The sequence below is a fragment of the Culex pipiens genome, chromosome 3, assembly GCF_016801865.2.
Source record: "Culex pipiens pallens isolate TS chromosome 3, TS_CPP_V2, whole genome shotgun sequence".
Taxonomy (NCBI): domain Eukaryota; kingdom Metazoa; phylum Arthropoda; class Insecta; order Diptera; family Culicidae; genus Culex; species Culex pipiens.
In genome coordinates, this window is record NC_068939.1 from 122,214,931 (window position 1) to 122,232,286 (window position 17,356).

Below are 17,356 nucleotides of genomic sequence, written 5' to 3' on the forward strand. Positions count from 1 at the left end.
GGCCAGTTGTCGCACTTACATCATTTTTCAGGGAGTGACAAGATAGCACGACAAGATTGAAACTTCTTTCATATGTAAAGTGACAAAAATACACTGCGTTTTTTTTTTGTTTTTATTGAATATCTCAGGATTGAAATCGAATTTCGGGGATCTGTGATGGTCAAAAGGTGAGGAACTGTGAGCTGCACAAAAAAGCACAAATTAACTCAAGTTGGTCCAAAATGCACGTGCGACAAGTAAGCACGACGGCGACGAAGTGTTATTTCAACTGTTATACTTTGTTTATTTTTTTTATATACAATTAGTCATAGTGCAAGTACAGTCAATTTATTTGAACGTAACATAATTTTAAATCACCACGGGAAATAGTCTTCAAGGCAGCTATAGTAATGCAATTGCCGAGCTACCGTGGTCGTGAGGTTACGGGTATCGCCTTGTAAGCGAAAGGTGATGGGTTCGATTCCTGTCTTGCTATAGTAATAAAACTCAATTCACCACCGCTCACGGTCCGCAACCAGTGGGTGGTAATGACTTTTCTCACTCATCTGAGCAAAGCACATGTGGGGTGGTTTACTGACTGGGGTGCTCCTGGGAGAAGAGAGAGGAGACTTTTTGATAAGGAGTCGTTCGGTGAGAGAGCATGCCAGAAAGAGCGAACGCGTGATTCCGCGCAACATGTAGTGCATTTTCTCGTCGAGGATGAAAATTTAATTTGCCGACAGGGATGAAATTTGAAGCATGTTGTTTTGGTATTTAAAATTAGTTTTTATTTGGATTTTTTTTGCGCATAATGTTGAAACCAGTACAATTTGTTTAAAATTATGTGCAAGTAAAATTCGACAACAAGTAGAGTTTGACAGATTAACTTTGTTAGCGATCGCAGCGCCACATGATTCTATTAAAAATCAAAAAGGTCGTTAATAAAATTATGGCTCCAAAGATTTTGGAAGTCTCAACTCTGTGCGTTTCCGCAAGTTGACATTGGTCAGCCTGCTGACTCGACTCGATTTTGTGGCGCTAGTCTGGCCAACGACACCGACCCCCAGCGGGAAGTCAACAAGTCTCCCGCGCGTGGGTGGTGCGGGGACGAAACACGTTTTTTACATTTCAGATTGCATGCTCCATTCATGTGCCCTGTAGTACAGTGGGTGACACACAGTAATTTGAAATTGCATTAAGCTGGAGTCGGGTATTTTTGGGGGTTTGGGATGAGGTAGTTCCGCGAGAGAGAGTCTGCGCACTCGGAAGGTTTACATTCCGATGCAGTTCGAGTGCGACTTCGTGTTCGGTTCTTTGTTTGAAAAAGAAGGGGGTTTGAGAGAATGTTATCTTTGGTGTCAGCTGCAGCTGATTAGGATTCTTTCCCACATGATAAAACCAGTTGAATGTTTGCTCAAGATTTATTCGATCGATTTCATACAAATATATAAATATACACCTAGATATCATAATAAACAATAAGTAACCAAAGAATGCTATTAATCACTATCACGCCAAGAAATCCCGCTCAAAAAGCGGCCGATCGTTCCAGCGCGGTCAGTTGCTGCACTAGCCGGTCCTCTTTGGCCTTCCGCATTGTGTACTTCTTCCGGGTTTCAATAAAATTATTCAAAAACGTGCCCACATCCGAGTCCCCAGCCAGAAACTTTTGCGCCTCCTCGTCACTCTTGGAATCCGCCGCAGACACGGCAATCTGCAGCAGTTCCTTAATATGCTGCGGCGAAAAATCCTCCGACTTTTGCTGAAACTTCCTATTGTTCCCGTCGTACTTTTCGCCCAACTCTTTAAAGTCAAGCACCATCCTCTCCAACTTCTCCCGCCGGTCCATAATCAACTGCCGCTTAGCTAAATTTTCCGTCGCGATCGTCTCGATCTGTCCCATCAAATTTTCCATCTCGTTGCTCTGATTCTGCACGAATCCCAACTTTTCGATGAAACCCTCCAAATAGTCCTCGTCACTGTTCAGACGGGCCAGTTCTTCCAGGGTTAACGCTTGTAGCCCAAAGACGTCCGGTTCTCCGCTGGGCGATGCGGCGGCATTTCGCTTGTCTTGCTCGGTAGTGGAATGGGAACCGTTCTGGTGGGAATTGGATCCGGACTCGTTGAGCAGCGCCGGCGGATGCTTCTCGAACTCGCGGCTGACGGCCTGCACGATGCGGCCCAGGTCGGAGTGGATGGTGTACTGGAAAGAGATTGAAATGTTATTCCTGATTTGAGCCTATCTGGTGAATTAATATTCAAAACTGGAGCAATATCTGTGGGGCCATCCATAAAACACGTGAATACTTTTTTTTTGAATTTCTGGACCCCCTCTCCCACGTGGACTATTGTTTTCTAACGAAAAAATTATAACACAACAAATGTTAGATTTTTAAAAACTAATGATTGAAATACAACTGTACTGATATATAATACATTTTACAACCCTTTTTTCATTGAACTGGTCCGGGCGTCATTTTTATCAAAATTTCTGAGATCTGGCTTTAAAAAAGAATGTCATTAACACTTAAGTGCTAATAACTTTTAATAGGGTTGCCAGATCTTGAATATTTTGGGCTAATTTAAAAGGTCTTTTGACAACTCAACCAACGATGAGTTGCATGCTAGATCCGGGCATCATTTTCATCAAAATATCTGAGATTTTACTTCCGAAAAGTGCATGAATAACACAAGTGTTCATAACTTTTGATAGGGTTATCAGATCTTCGAAACTTTAGGCTCATTGCAAAGGTCTATCAAATACCTTTCTATTAATATGTAACAAGACGGAGTTTCTTACTAAAAACATCCTTTCTACAATCTTCCGAACCTAAGCCAAAATTGTTTTTTAGCATAACTTTTGAAGTACTTTTCAGCAGGGTGACCACTCAAACCCTTTTTTCAAATTCCCGAATTTTTCCCGACTTTTCCAGAAACTCAAATAATTGCCATTTCTTATCATAAAAATGATTTCAAACAAAAATCAAACTGTTGACAATTTTCTAAAAATACAGAATCATAACAAAAAATTTTTAAAAAAAACTTCAATTTTGATTCAGAGCAGAAACATAACTAATTGTTTATGTTTCTATTTTGTTTTTTACTACTAACGTTTTTTTTTTCTTTGAAAATATCTGAATGATTAACAATACTTATAGGGGGAGAGGGGGTAATATGCACCCCCGGGGCAAAACGCACCCCCAGCTTTTTTCGATATTAGGAAGATTTTTCCGGGGAAAAAATCATAGAAATTGGAAGCTTAACATTGTTAAAACTATGCTGGAAAAGTTTGAGCATGGTAGGATAAACACAGCCAAAGTTATTTGCAAACATTTAAAATGTAGTGTTTTGATCTAATTTTTATTGAACTTCCAATATGATATTTGAACAATATAAAAAGCATTTATTGATATTCTAAGTGTTGAGGTATATAGTTTTTACCACAATCTTCATTATTCTATAGATAGGTAAGTCCAAAAACATTAAAAATGTATTTTTAATTAAATTTTAAGATATTCGGGGCAAAATGCACCGCTGTGATACTCCTTTGTAAAAACAGCGGTGTCATCTAGTGGTGACTAGTGAAAACTGCTTTTACGTGGTAGTTCATTTTGTCCCATTGTTGTGGTGCATATTGCCCCGCATGATTGTTTGGAATGAATAAAAAATATTTTTAGAAATATGCATTTTTAAACAATTTTGAGGGGTTTTGAAGAGTTTTTACACATGGGTGACGAAGAAAAATAGTTGTTTTAGAACATCTAACTAAATTCTTCCACAGAATTGATGTTATGGTTGAGAAATCACAGTTTTCCCCTCTCTCCCCCTAATTTCAATGTTTATTTTTTAAATTGGTAAACGTATAAGATACTTCGTTTCACCTGGAATGGCAAGAAGTTAAAAATAATTTAATTTAAAATTTTATTTTAAATCAATTAACGCTTAAATCATGATTCCTGTTACTATTCTATCAAAGAATATTGAAAAATATCTAAGAATTTGTTTAATATTTTTAATGTTTTTACCAAGTTCCCATTTTAATTTTGTAAATTTTGATATTGAATTTTTGAATAAATGTTAATTTGTCTCGTTGTCAGTATTTATTCAGTGTGATAAGAATTTATTTTGTTTCCACTATTCAAAATTATTGTATTCAAAATTATTTAAACATATTTGCAATAACTAACATCAAAATTTCTTGGATTTATTTGTATTGCAATGTCAATATTTTTTTTACAGAATTGCAATGTCAATATTTTTTTCATGTTTCCAATTCGTAAAACATTTTTTAATCCAGCATTAACAACAATTTAATCTTATTCGATATTTTTAAATAAAAAAAATGTTTTCCGATGACTGAAAATCAAGACCATGCTTACAAAAAAGTTCAAGAGAAACTTCTAGAAGAAAAAAATATTTGAAATGACATTGTTTGCGCACATACTAGCGTCAGATTCCCGGTGCCTTGCAAAATCGGATCTTTGTTAACAAATCAGAACTCGCGGGTTAAACAGAAAACATTTATTCTTGATTCGTCAGTTATATTTCGCGGTCAGTAAATTGGACGGACTACATAGTGGACTGTAAACACTAATCTTAGTAATTCTGCGTCTGATAAAGATCTGAACTGGTCAGTAGTACGGTTCGCAGAGCAATGACCAACCGCTAGTCGGTTCCGCTAGTTGAACCACAAAAATAAACCATTGTTGGATTTTTTTTCTCATAATTAATCAATGAGACAAAATGAAACAGAATCATAACTTTACGCCGGCCATAACTGTTGAAATTAGGATCTATTTCTATATTAGTTGTTTGCAAAATTGTTCTTGTTTAATAAACTAAAATTAATAAAAATCTTTCAATTAAAAAAACACATTTGAAAATCTGTGTCAAATGCATCCAATATTTAATGGGATTATTAATGACTTAAATATCCTTCGCATTATCAAAAAGATTGAAATTGTGAAAGGAACCTTGAATTTAAAGTAAGTTATTAGAGTAGAATAATTCAATTATTGAGTGAAATCATTTTGAAAATCGTATAAAATATTACAAAATGAGAAAATAATTTTCAAACAGCAATGCTTGGGATTCCCGACCTTTTGACAAAAAATCACAAATTCTCGACTTTTTCCAGATTTTTGGCGGATTTTATCGAATTCCCGACATTTTCCCGACTTTCCCGATTTCTTGAGTGGCCACCCTGATAATTTTCAATACTTCATAATATTAACTAGGGTTACTGGTTCAGGCAGTGAGTGCATTTTTTGTTGGTGCACGGACTCACATTTGTTCAGAATCTGATTCTGAGTCGATAAGTATACGTGAAGGTCCACGAGGTCGAATCAAGAAGTTAATTTTTCAGGTGTTTTTATAGCCTTTCCGCAGTATGGTGTGGGAGGCAAAAACATTAAAAATCATCAAGAATAAAACACACACCAATACATCTACACACTGAATCACACATTATTCGTGAATTTTCATTGCCTGTCCTCAGATAGGAAGCCATTGGAAATCAGTATTATCTGATAACGGATACAGGAGAACCTTGCTTTAATGAAGCTTTACGGCAACTCGCCAAATGGACAGATCTTACCGGAACTGATAAAACTAAAGCTACAAAAATCCGTCCGGAAAACGGGCCTAAATTCATGTAAGATTACTGGATTGGCTCAAGATATCCGTGACAGCGGATTGAAAAACTGATCAGAGTTTTAAAAGTACTTCCCAATCACAGGATTCGACCAAAAGCTACAGTGGTTGCGTCTCAACACTAAACAATATAAATTTAACATCTAACTGAATCTTGAATATTATATTAAAAGAAAGCAGGTAACCTTACAATCGACATAATAACGAATCGTAATTATGTACAACACTGATCGAAACATAATCTCTTAGTTTGAATTGTCATATGTAATTTATAATCGACATAAATGGAGCATTCAATTTGCTTCAAAATTCAAGCAATCATTTTTTAAAGTCAAAATGGCTGTCCCGCGTATGAAGTAACATTTGGCGATATCGACGCGTGCATCCGGCTCATTAAATACACCAAAACTGAGTGTTTCAGTGTCCGGAATGTGGGGTTACTATACTATTTTTATTCATAACATTATTTTTATCAAATGGGGTTATTATTCTATATGGATAGGACGTTTAGTTCAATGCCTGAAAATGTGAAAGTTAAGTCATAAAGAGGAAAAAGAAACATAATTTGGACGCCGGATGTCAAGCATACCAAACCAATATTCAAAGTACCTTCCGTACAATCTATTTCTTGACTGCGAAACAAGATGGAGCACGAAGGCCAGACTTTTTCGTAAAATACATTTTGCTGTATAGAAAAGAAGAATATCTCTTCTTAGTACAGATCCATAAACATCTAAAAACTGACGTCCGGTTTAGAGGTGGAAATCGATTGTGAAGAAACCAAAATTAACAATCTTACGATAGTCATATACGAGTAAATCAGCTAGGTAAATCAAATTAAGACTTCCGAAAGAAAATAAAAAGCCAAAAACTTACGTTCAAGATCCCCGGGGCGTTTTCAACCTCGCCCGTATTCGCATTCACCCACGGATGGTTCAAGATGGGACTGACGATCAGCTTGGGCTTTTCGTTGGGAAATCCGGCTCCTAAGATAATGTTTATCGCAATTTCCCGACCTCCGGAGTCAAAGTTGACCAGATACTCTTCGTTTTCCTTGACCTCTTGGACGCTAAAATTAATGTTATTGCTAGTTTCGGTGACGTTATTGATTTGCAAAGGTTCAACTTACTTCAAATTGAATATTTTCAACGTGTCGATCTGTCTTCGACGCATTTTTGGAACAGAATTTAAGCGCTATGGGGCCACTAATTTAATTTGGCTGCGATGTCTAACGAAAGTCGCGATTAAAATCAGCATCAGCTGAGCAGCAAAACAAAACAAATCGCTGTCAAATGAGAGGAGAACGTTCTCCAGAAACAGCATGGCGTCGACTAGTTTTTGATATTTTTAAAATATTTAATAGATTTAAAGGAAGCGAGTTGTGGCGCTATAACCACAGCAAATAGTATCCAGTAAATACGATGTCCCATTACAAAGAGTCCCGGAACACCAAAACTTCTTAGCATGATGCTCCCAACAAATAATTGCCTAAAACTCGGAGCAAACGTTGATGTGTGGTTATCAAATTATTAAGTTTATGTTTTAAGCAAGTCAAATAAACAATATTTACAAAAAAAATGTGTCCCCACACGATTCTTCCTCTCCTGTAGATCCAGAATTGTGCTCAAACTCAACCCTCTTCAAAGAATCATCTCTGCGGTAAACTTTACGCAGTAAGCCTGGCTGTTAGAGCCGTCTGCGCAAAAACGGTCCTTTTTGGAAGCTAATAACTTTTCAGCAAAAAATCCTAAAAATATGATGACTGAAACTACTTTTTTCGGATCAACAATGGTATTTTTTCAAAATTGATTTAAAAATCCATTTTAAATCCTTTGTGGTCGTACCAAGGGTCCTTGTAGTCAGAAAAAAAGGCTTTATCGTTTTGAACAGGATCGAATTATTTTCGCGATAACACTCAGAGCGATATTATTCGTCTCAGCAAACTTGTCATTTCCAAACTTTTAAACATTAAAAAATGGAAAACCTTGAAGATTTGATTCAGCAAATCACTGTTTATTTTGAGAATGTTTTTAAAACGTGCAAGTCATGTACACTTTTATAGCTAGGTGCAATTTAGAAACTGTTCATACGACACTATTTTATATTTTAAATTCCTAAATTAATCTGAACATTTCCTTGACAGTTTTTTTTTATAACATGGGGTCGTATAGGCAAAGGATTCTATCCCATTCCCCAGAATTCTACTCCCCACTGACCCATATTTAGGACCTTGAAAACATGTTATGTTTTCCATTTGGCATAATGCCATTTAGCATAACGCCGTTTGGAATATCGTAATTTGGCACAATGGCGCATAATGGTCAATAGGGTCCAAGCCCTTTGTAAATTTTGATGTACAACGATTGAAAACACGCTTAAAACCCATTTCTGATCACTTTTTTTTATTTTGTGTAAAAAAAAAGTTGACAAGTCATAATTTGTTCGATGGTCTGTGGTAGTACTATTTCTGTGAAGAAGGACCGCGAGGTTAATTTTTCAAAATTGTACAAAGGGTCATTGTACTCAGAAAAATAAGCTTTATCGCTGTAAATAATAATATCAGCAATCTAAGCTTCATTTTAGGACCCAATTCAATATTAGAATCAAATCACAAAGAAGACATCGTGACTTGTTAAAACTGCTGACAATTATTGATTTTTTTCATTCTAAAAATCTTTTTACTGAGGATAACTGCTAGATGGAAACTCAACTTGTTTCAGCATGCTGCAGTTATAACAAGTCAAAAGAGTTTTCCCTTCTTTAAAAGGGAAATTCAACTTTAAAGGGTACTTTCAACATTTGTCAGCAGTATTGACGGTCAAGAGAGTTTTCCCTTCTTTAAAGAAGGGAAAATTCAACTTAAAAGGGAAATTTCATTTTTTTGTTAGCGGTACTGACAGGCAAGAGAGTTTAACTTTCTATAAAGCAGGCAAAATTCAACTTTAAGGGAAAATTAAACTTTTGTCAGCAGTTATAACAATAAAGACGAAACTTCACGAAATCTAAACTTATCACAATCCTAATGAAAAACACTTCTCGGGGAATGAGTCATTCTGGGGAACCTCGGCAAAGTGTACGGATTTTTGCTCAGCAAGAGTTGGTAGCCTTAGCAAATGATGTAAGTCTTCACGTTAAGTGCTCATAACTTTTTATTGGATTGTCAGATCTTACAATTCCACCAAAAAGCTCTTTTGAATCATTGGAAATTTAATATGAATACCTTTCTAAAAATATGTAAAATTCTTTCTAAACCACTATTTTACCATCTTTCGAAGTTGAGTCATCGCAACAAAATCGATAATTTATTTTTTCATTCGACACCATGATGGAGCACGTTCACAGCGCGTTGAGTCTGTTCATGCAGTAGCATTTCAAATATTCTCAAGAGATGGCACTTTTAAACACCTGCTGCCACCTAGCGCATTCTAGCTAGTTTGCAGTTCAAATGACAGATGTCTCTAGTGCGCTGCACACTGCCATCTATCGGCAAAAGTTTAATCGATAAATTGCACCCACTTCCACCCACTACTGTCAATGCCGGGTGGGTGCAACTCGCCGTTCAGCAACGGAATGTCAACAAAAACCGCGAATTAAAGCCGCGACATCAACAAACGATTCAACGCGACAAACACAAAATAAGAAAAAGTGCAAGTAAATAACACAACAACAACATTTTACACTGTGCGCCTCTCCCTTTGATATGTTACTCAATCAAAACAGTGCAATTTACATAATTGCCTCAGTTCTGGTGGCTGTTGTTAGTCGTCCTTGTCGTTTTTCAGTAGCTGCAGCGTTTTAGAAGAACCACTCGTCCTGATGCGTTCGACTTTTGCTCGTCTCTTTCAGACCGGAATTTCCTCCGCCACCAACAAAATGTCCGGCACCAAGACCTACCCCAAAACGCTGGAGGGCTTCGGTTACGGGTTCGACGAGGGTGAGATATGCAAGAAGAGATTGCAACAATGTCTAATCGAATTTCTTTTGCAGAAGGGAAGCTCCGGCAGATTGATCCGGAAACGGGCAAGTTGACCGACAAGGGCTTCGATTTCAACATCTACACGAACGCCACGGAGAACCAGGAACACTACGAGGCGCTGGGGGAGCACATCACGGAGTGGGTTTACGAGCGGCTCGAGCAGAAGGTCGGACTGAAGCGGTTGGTTCTGCCGGAGGGTGCCCCGCCGGAAGAGGCCAGCTTTGTTTTTTGCACCCAGGAGCGGCTGGAACGGCCGAAGAAGCTGCTGGTGCTGATTCACGGCAGTGGTGTGGTTCGGGCCGGGCAGTGGGCGAGGAGGTGAGTTTGGAGAGGGGTCTTTCGTTTCCCAAACACAGACTTCACTGGTTAGAGTCCATGTCGGAAAATTCGGAAAATTTTGCTATACAGCTAGTCTTGTCCATGTTGGTTCGTTACTTTTAGTCAAGCCCTGCTTCATCCTTGGTGTTTTAAACTTGATGTAAAAGCTTGATTCATTCTCACTTACTTCGAGCGAGAGTACCGAGTTTTGCCAGATTATTCCGAAGATAGGATCATCGTGTTCTTCTCGATATTGCACCCATCTTTTTTTTCTGAACCCTGTCCAAGTCATTTAGCAGGTAATACCTAGTTCACAGGAAAATGTCATAAACATTTTGTGGCGTCTCGTTAATTTCCCAAATCGGCCGATGTCTAGGCCGATGTGCACATCTTTGACGGTCTTGTATTTTTATTTGTCTGGGGGCTCGGTAACCAGATCCGCAATATGGCTGGTGACAGTTTGGTCAACTTACACGACGATATGCCAAACTTTGTTTCGTCGTTTGTTATCCGGAAAAGTCGGAACTGAGCTTCCGCTTGAGTGAAACACATTTTCGGATCACTTTTCCAGAATTCCGCTAGTTCAACGACGGCGGCTCGGCGGGTCAGTCATTTTGAGGTTAGAGTTTGCGAAAGCTATCCCGAGCGCGATCAAAAATGTCCGAAGAGTTCCAGATTTGAACTTTCACCGTATATCACGTCGGGGTCACCAGATGTCAGAACCGGACATGGAACCGATCGAAACACTAGCGAGTTTCCTGCTAATAAACTAATTTTATTTCCGCGAGAATTTACACGTGCTTTTCGTTTTTGTGTTTGTGACTCGAATGACGTTTCTCTCTAGATGGCGCAGTGATCGAGGAGAATAGGGTGACCAGGAAAACGCACCGCCACAATTTAATTGAAGACACGATAGAAATTATTGCAAACAATTGTGAATTAGTTCCTTCGAAAGTTGTCAGGTTTTAGTCCCATTCAATCTGTTTGCGGATGACTATTTCTTCTAAAGACAAATCGATCATCTCGTCCTACTTTATCACATATCTTTTTTCATAAATTATTGTCGATATTTTGGAACTACTTACTCTTCTTTCTTTAAACTAAAATTATTCTTTTAGTATCAAACTTTATGCAGCATGGTTTCTTTTACTGTCTTTTGTTTTAATCTACGACCTTTTTCCCGCAAGTAAGTTTCGAATCCTTACTCAATATGTTGAATGATCAAAGTCACACATGTCCCGCTTCGCCCCAGATGACGGTACCCGGAATGTTGCGAATGCCCAGCACGAACGCTCAAAGCTTGTTCTAGCGTGTTGCTCTAACTGACTCAGAGCAAGGGTGAAATGTAGGTGTAAGGGCAGTGCGTATTCTTACACTAAAAATTGCAAATTGCGAATAATTTTGAATTTCTTTTAAAAAATAACTAAAACTTTTTACGTTTTTATCAATTTCTCGTTTTTTTTTAATTTCTGGAATAATGGCGTCATTCATAAAGTATGTCACGCTCTAGGGGGGAGGGGGGGTCTGAGCAAGTGTGACATTGCGTGTTATAAGTATAGGAAAAGCGTGACAAAGGGGGGGAGGGGGGGGGGGGTAAATATTGGCTGATTTTACCGTGACGTACTTTATGGATGAAGCCTAAATTGCTTTCTAAAATTTCTTAATTTTCTTGAATTTCTTAATTTTTTTAATTTTCTTGATTTTTTATATTTCTTTAATTATATGAATTTCTCGATTTTTTTAAATTTCTTGTTCTTCTTTTTTGCTTAAATTTTTTAAATTTCTTAAATTTCTTAAATTTCTTAAATTTCTTAATTTTTTAAAATTTCTTAAATTTCTTAAATTTTTTAAATTCCTCAATTTGTTAAATTTGTTAAATTTCTTAAATTTGTTAAATTTGTTAAATTTGTTAAATTTCTTTTTTTTTTGAATTTCTTTAATTTATTTAAATTCTTAAATTTCTTAACTTTCTAAAATTTTTAATTTTTTTGAATTTCTTAAATTTCTTAATTTTTTTGAATTTCTTAAATTTCTTAATTTATTTTAATTTCTTAAATTTCTTAATTTTCTTAGTTTTGTTTTCTATAAAAAAATTCTTAAATTGCTTAAATTTCTAAAATTTCTAAAATTTCTTAAATTTCTTAAATTTCTTAAATTTCTTAAATTTCTTAAATTTTTTAAATTTCTTAAATTTCTTAAATTTCTTAAATTTCTTAAATTTCTTAAATTTCTTAAATTTCTTAAATTTCTTAAATTTCTTAAATTTCTTAAATTTCTTAAATTTCTTAAATTTCTTAAATTTCTTAAATTTCTTAAATTTCTTAAATTTCTTAAATTTCTTAAATTTCTTAAATTTCTTAAATTTCTTAAATTTCTTAAATTTCTTAAATTTCTTAAATTTCTTAAATTTCTTAAATTTCTTAAATTTCTTAAATTTCTTAAATTTCTTAAATTTCTTAAATTTCTTAAATTTCTTAAATTTCTTAAATTTCTTAAATTTCTTAAATTTCTTAAATTTCTTAAATTTCTTAAATTTCTTAAATTTCTTAAATTTCTTAAATTTCTAAAATTTCTTAAATTTCTTAAATTTCTTAAATTTCTTAAATTTCTTAAATTTCTTAAATTTCTTAAATTTCTTAAATTTCTTAAATTTCTTAAATTTCTTAAATTTCTTAAATTTCTTAAATTTCTTAAATTTCTTAAATTTCTTAAATTTCTTAAATTTCTTAAATTTCTTAAATTTCTTAAATTTCTTAAATTTCTTAAATTTCTTAAATTTCTTAAATTTCTTAAATTTCTTAAATTTCTTAAATTTCTTAAATTTCTTAATTTTCTTAAATTTCTTAATTTTCTTAAATTTCTTAAATTTCTTAAATTTCTTAAATTTCTTAAATTTCTTAAATTTATATAAATTTCTTAAATTTATTAAAATTCTTAAATTGCTTAAATTTCTAAAATTTCTAAAATTTCTAAAATTTCTTAAATTTCTTAAATTTCTTAAATTTCTTAAATTTCTTAAATTTCTTAAATTTCTTAAATTTCTTAAATTTCTTAAATTTCTTAAATTTCTTAAATTTCTTAAATTTCTTAAATTTCTTAAATTTCTTAAATTTCTTAAATTTCTTAAATTTCTTAAATTTCTTAAATTTCTTAAATTTCTTAAATTTCTTAAATTTCTTAAATTTCTTAAATTTCTTAAATTTCTTAAATTTCTTAAATTTCTTAAATTTCTTAAATTTCTTAAATTTCTTAAATTTCTTAAATTTCTAAAATTTCTTAAATTTCTTAAATTTCTTAAATTTCTTAAATTTCTTAAATTTCTTAAATTTCTTAAATTTCTTAAATTTCTTAAATTTCTTAAATTTCTTAAATTTCTTAAATTTCTTAAATTTCTTAAATTTCTTAAATTTCTTAAATTTCTTAAATTTCTTAAATTTCTTAAATTTCTTAAATTTCTTAAATTTCTTAAATTTCTTAAATTTCTTAAATTTCTTAAATTTCTTAAATTTCTTAATTTTCTTAAATTTCTTAATTTTCTTAAATTTCTTAAATTTCTTAAATTTCTTAAATTTCTTAAATTTCTTAAATTTCTTAAATTTCTTAAATTTCTTAAATTTATATAAATTTCTTAAATTTCTTAAATTTCTTAAATTTCTTAAATTTCTTAAATTTCTTAAATTTCTTAAATTTCTTAAATTTCTTAAATTTCTTAAATTTCTTAAATTTCTTAAATTTCTTAAATTTCTTAAATTTCTTAAATTTCTTAAATTTCTTAAATTTGTTAAATTTCTTAAATTTCTTAAATTTCTTAAATTTCTTAAATTTCTTAAATTTCTTAAATTTCTTAAATTTCTTAAATTTCTTAAATTTCTTAAATTTCTTAAATTTCTTAAATTTCTTAAATTTCTTAAATTTCTTAAATTTCTTAAATTTCTTAAATTTCTTAAATTTCTTAAATTTCTTAAATTTCTTAAATTTCTTAAATTTCTTAAATTTCTTAAATTTCTTAAATTTCTTAAATTTCTTAAATTTCTTAAATTTCTTAAATTTCTTAAATTTCTTAAATTTCTTAAATTTCTTAAATTTCTTAAATTTCTTAAATTTCTTAAATTTCTTAAATTTCTTAAATTTCTTAAATTTCTTAAATTTCTTAAATTTCTTAAATTTCTTCAATTTCTTCAATTTCTTAAATTTCTTAAATTTCTTAAATTTCTTAAATTTCTTAAATTTCTTAAATTTCTTAAATTTCTTAAATTTCTTAAATTTCTTAAATTTCTTAAATTTCTTAAATTTCTTAAATTTCTTAAATTTCTTAAATTTCTTAAATTTCTTAAATTTCTTAAATTTCTTAAATTTCTTAAATTTCTTAAATTTCTTAAATTTCTTAAATTTCTTAAATTTCTTAAATTTCTTAAATTTCTTAAATTTCTTAAATTTCTTAAATTTCTTAAATTTCTTAAATTTCTAAAATTTAATAAATTTCTAAAATTTCTAAAATTTCTAAAATTTCTAAAATTTCTAAAATTTCTTAAATTTCTAAAATTTCTAAAATTTCTAAAATTTCTAAAATTTCTAAAATTTCTAAAATTTCTAAAATTTCTTAAATTTCTTAAATTTCTTAAATTTCTAAAATTTCTAAAATTTCTTAAATTTCTAAAATTTCTAAAATTTCTAAAATTTCTAAAATTTCTAAAATTTCTAAAATTTCTTAAATTTCTTAAATTTCTTAAATTTCTTAAATTTCTTAAATTTCTTAAATTTCTTAAATTTCTTAAATTTCTTAAATTTCTTAAATTTCTTAAATTTCTTAAATTTCTTAAATTTCTTAAATTTCTTAAATTTCTTAAATTTCTTAAATTTCTTAAATTTCTTAAATTTCGTAAATTCCTCAATTTCTTAAATTTCTTAAATTTCTTAAATTTCTTAAATTTCTTAAATTTCTTAAATTTCTTAAATTTCTTAAATTTCTTAAATTTTTTAAATTTCTTAAATTTCTTAAATTTCTTAAATTTCTTAAATTTCTTAAATTTCTTAAATTTCTTAAATTTCTTAAATTTCTTAAATTTCTTAAATTTCTTAAATTTCTTAAATTTCTTAAATTTCTTAAATTTCTTAAATTTCTTAAATTTCTTAAATTTCTTAAATTTCTTAAATTTCTTAAATTTCTTAAATTTCTTAAATTTCTTAAATTTCTTAAATTTCTTAAATTTCTTAAATTTCTTAAATTTCTTAAATTTCTTAAATTTCTTAAATTTCTTAAATTTCTTAAATTTCTTAAATTTCTTAAATTTCTTAAATTTCTTAAATTTCTTAAATTTCTTAAATTTCTTAAATTTCTTAAATTTCTTAAATTTCTTAAATTTCTTAAATTTCTTAAATTTCTTAAATTTCTTAAATTTCTTAAATTTCTTAAATTTCTTAAATTTCTTAAATTTCTTAAATTTCTTAAATTTCTTAAATTTCTTAAATTTCTTAAATTTCTTAAATTTCTTAAATTTCTTAAATTTCTTAAACTTCTTAAATTTCTTAAATTACTTTAATTTCTTAAATTTCTTAAATTTCTTAAATTTCTTAAATTTCTTAAATTTCTTAATTATCTTAAATATCTTAATTTTCTTAAATTTCTTATATTTCTTATTTCTTATTTTTTTAAATTTTTTTTTAATTTTCATCTTTTTTAAATGTTTTAACTTATTAAATTTTTTAATTTTTTTTAGTTCTTTTTTGTAAATTTCTGATTTATTTTTATTTTTTATTTTTAAATTTTTTTTGAATTTTTTAATTTGCTTAATCCAAGTTCGTAAGGAATTGTGTTCATTTCATGTTGCTTAAATTCTTTTTGTTATTAATTTATTGAATTTTTGTTTAGTTTTTTAAATTTCTTTAATCTTTGAAAATTGTTTCGAAAAACCTCAAAATTTGAAACAGACTTGCACTTTGGTCAGGTTAGAAGGACATGAACTTCAAATATTTGCAACGGGCTTATGACCCAATCTCACCCCCAGACCAAAAAATGGCAAGAATTTGAAATCAGGTACTTTTTGAGGACCAAAGAGATTTCAACAAAAGCATCCACGTGGTTTATGGATAGTCCCTAATGTAAACTTTCTCTCTCATTTTAAATTTCCAGCCTCATCATCAACCACAGCCTGGACAGCGGCACCCAGATCCCGTACATCGAGCGCGCCCGCTCGCTGGGCTATGAAGTCCTGCTCACCAACACCAACGACAACTACCGGACGTCCGGTGGCACCCGCAAAGCCATCAAGGGCAGCCGCAACCCGACCGAGCACGCCGTGTCCGCCTTCGAGCAGTACGTCATCGCGAGTAACCCGGAGTCGGTTGCGATTGTGGCGCACAGTTACGGCGGGGTGGTGACCGTCGAGTTGGCCCAGCGATTCCCGGAGTTTTTCAAGGACAAAGTGTTTGCCGTCGGGTTCACCGACAGTGTCCACTCGGCGTCGCTCGTGCCGAAGGGGCTGATTGAGGTTTTTTTCGCTAATCGCTTTGTAATTGAATTTTGAGCTAATTTTGGGTAATTGTACTTGTTTGCAGATTGGCCGCAACTGGGCTGCCTCGTCGGAGCCACTCGACAAGACGCTCACCGTAACCAAGAACGACCTGCCGCGCTTCTCAGCAGGTGAGCACTCGAGCACTCGTTGCTCGGCATTTGCATATTGCCATTCAGATGCCGCCACTTGACTCAAGAGTGAGCTAATAATTTCCCCCTTTCGAATATTCATTTTTTCCACAGGTCACACCAAACACGAGATGACGTCCTACTCGTGCATGGATGCAGTGTTCAAGTTCTTTGAGCAGCGGTACGAGCAGTTCCAGGAGGGTGTCGCCGCCGCCGATTCCGAGCCCGATTCCAAAAAGTCCAAAAATGAGCTGTAACCGTACTTTAATTGCTGAGGTTGTTGCGGCCGAGTGTCATCGTCGAAGCGCACAAATCATTTGCTGCTTGGAAGGAGGAAATCGAACGAGATAGACAGACTTGAAGTTGTTGTAAAAGTTTCCATTTTGATGAATAAAATTAAGTCCAGATCAAAATGCGACGATGATTTTCTCTCCTATTGTTTTGAAGTGTAAATTAAGACGCCGCACTTAATCTTAATTCGATTTTCGCAAGAAAACCCAAGAAAATAGGGCTCACTACTTGAGTGGCGGTTTATTTACGCAACAATTATTCAAACTAAACGGAGCGGGCGACGAAGGCGGCAAAGTACTTTACTATCTTGATTTTGGGAGAAGAGGGGCACATTACAAGAAACAACACACAAAAAGAGGATTTAGTGTTTTGTTGAGTATGCTGGTTTTGTTTCGTTTTGCTTATCGGGAGAGGTTTTGTGAAATGAAAATAATAGTCCTGAAGAGAATGTTGAACATTTCTTACAGTTAATTAAAAGTCTGGTGTTCATGTGCTAGAGA

The 17,356-nt window shown here is 32.3% G+C and overlaps 2 protein-coding genes across 4 annotated transcripts; one reads left to right on the forward strand and one right to left on the reverse strand.

Annotated features, from left to right (window-relative positions):
- Positions 1-1,386: 1,386 nt before the first annotated feature.
- LOC120413074 (vacuolar protein sorting-associated protein 37A) lies at positions 1,387-6,916 on the reverse strand. Its single transcript, XM_039573776.2, has 3 exons — positions 6,761-6,916; positions 6,508-6,700; positions 1,387-2,182 (listed from the first exon to the last, which is right to left on the reverse strand). The coding sequence occupies exons 1-3, from the start codon at positions 6,802-6,804 to the stop codon at positions 1,508-1,510; spliced, it is 912 nt and encodes a 303-aa protein (XP_039429710.1). The 5' UTR covers positions 6,805-6,916; the 3' UTR covers positions 1,387-1,507.
- Positions 6,917-9,186: 2,270 nt separating this feature from the next.
- LOC120413048 (FAM172 family protein homolog CG10038) lies at positions 9,187-16,980 on the forward strand. 3 transcript variants are annotated; one of them, XM_039573742.2, is made up of 6 exons: positions 9,187-9,282; positions 9,478-9,565; positions 9,619-9,925; positions 16,056-16,413; positions 16,481-16,565; positions 16,680-16,980. In XM_039573742.2, the coding sequence occupies exons 2-6, from the start codon at positions 9,505-9,507 to the stop codon at positions 16,820-16,822; spliced, it is 954 nt and encodes a 317-aa protein (XP_039429676.1). In that variant the 5' UTR covers positions 9,187-9,282; positions 9,478-9,504; the 3' UTR covers positions 16,823-16,980. The 3 variants fall into 3 exon arrangements, with proteins under 3 accessions (XP_039429676.1, XP_039429675.1, XP_039429677.1); XM_039573741.2 differs by having other exon boundaries at positions 9,249-9,388; XM_039573743.2 differs by having other exon boundaries at positions 9,265-9,312.
- The last annotated feature ends 376 nt before the right edge of the window (positions 16,981-17,356 follow it).

Bases quoted from the DNA above. Each gene is read 5' to 3' on its own strand.
- LOC120413048 (XM_039573741.2), top strand. From the start codon at position 9,332: ATGTTACTCAATCAAAACAGTGCAATTTACATAATTGCCTCAGTTCTG. The intron at 9,926-16,055 runs GTGAGTTTGGAG...TTAAATTTCCAG, and splicing joins GCCGGGCAGTGGGCGAGGAG to CCTCATCATCAACCACAGCC. The intron at 16,414-16,480 runs GTTTTTTTCGCT...ACTTGTTTGCAG, and splicing joins TGCCGAAGGGGCTGATTGAG to ATTGGCCGCAACTGGGCTGC.
- LOC120413074 (XM_039573776.2), bottom strand. From the start codon at position 6,804: ATGCGTCGAAGACAGATCGACACGTTGAAAATATTCAATTTGAA. The intron at 6,701-6,760 runs GTAAGTTGAACC...CATTAATTTTAG, and splicing joins TTGAAAATATTCAATTTGAA to CGTCCAAGAGGTCAAGGAAA. The intron at 2,183-6,507 runs GTAAGTTTTTGG...ATCTCTTTCCAG, and splicing joins ACGCCCCGGGGATCTTGAAC to TACACCATCCACTCCGACCT.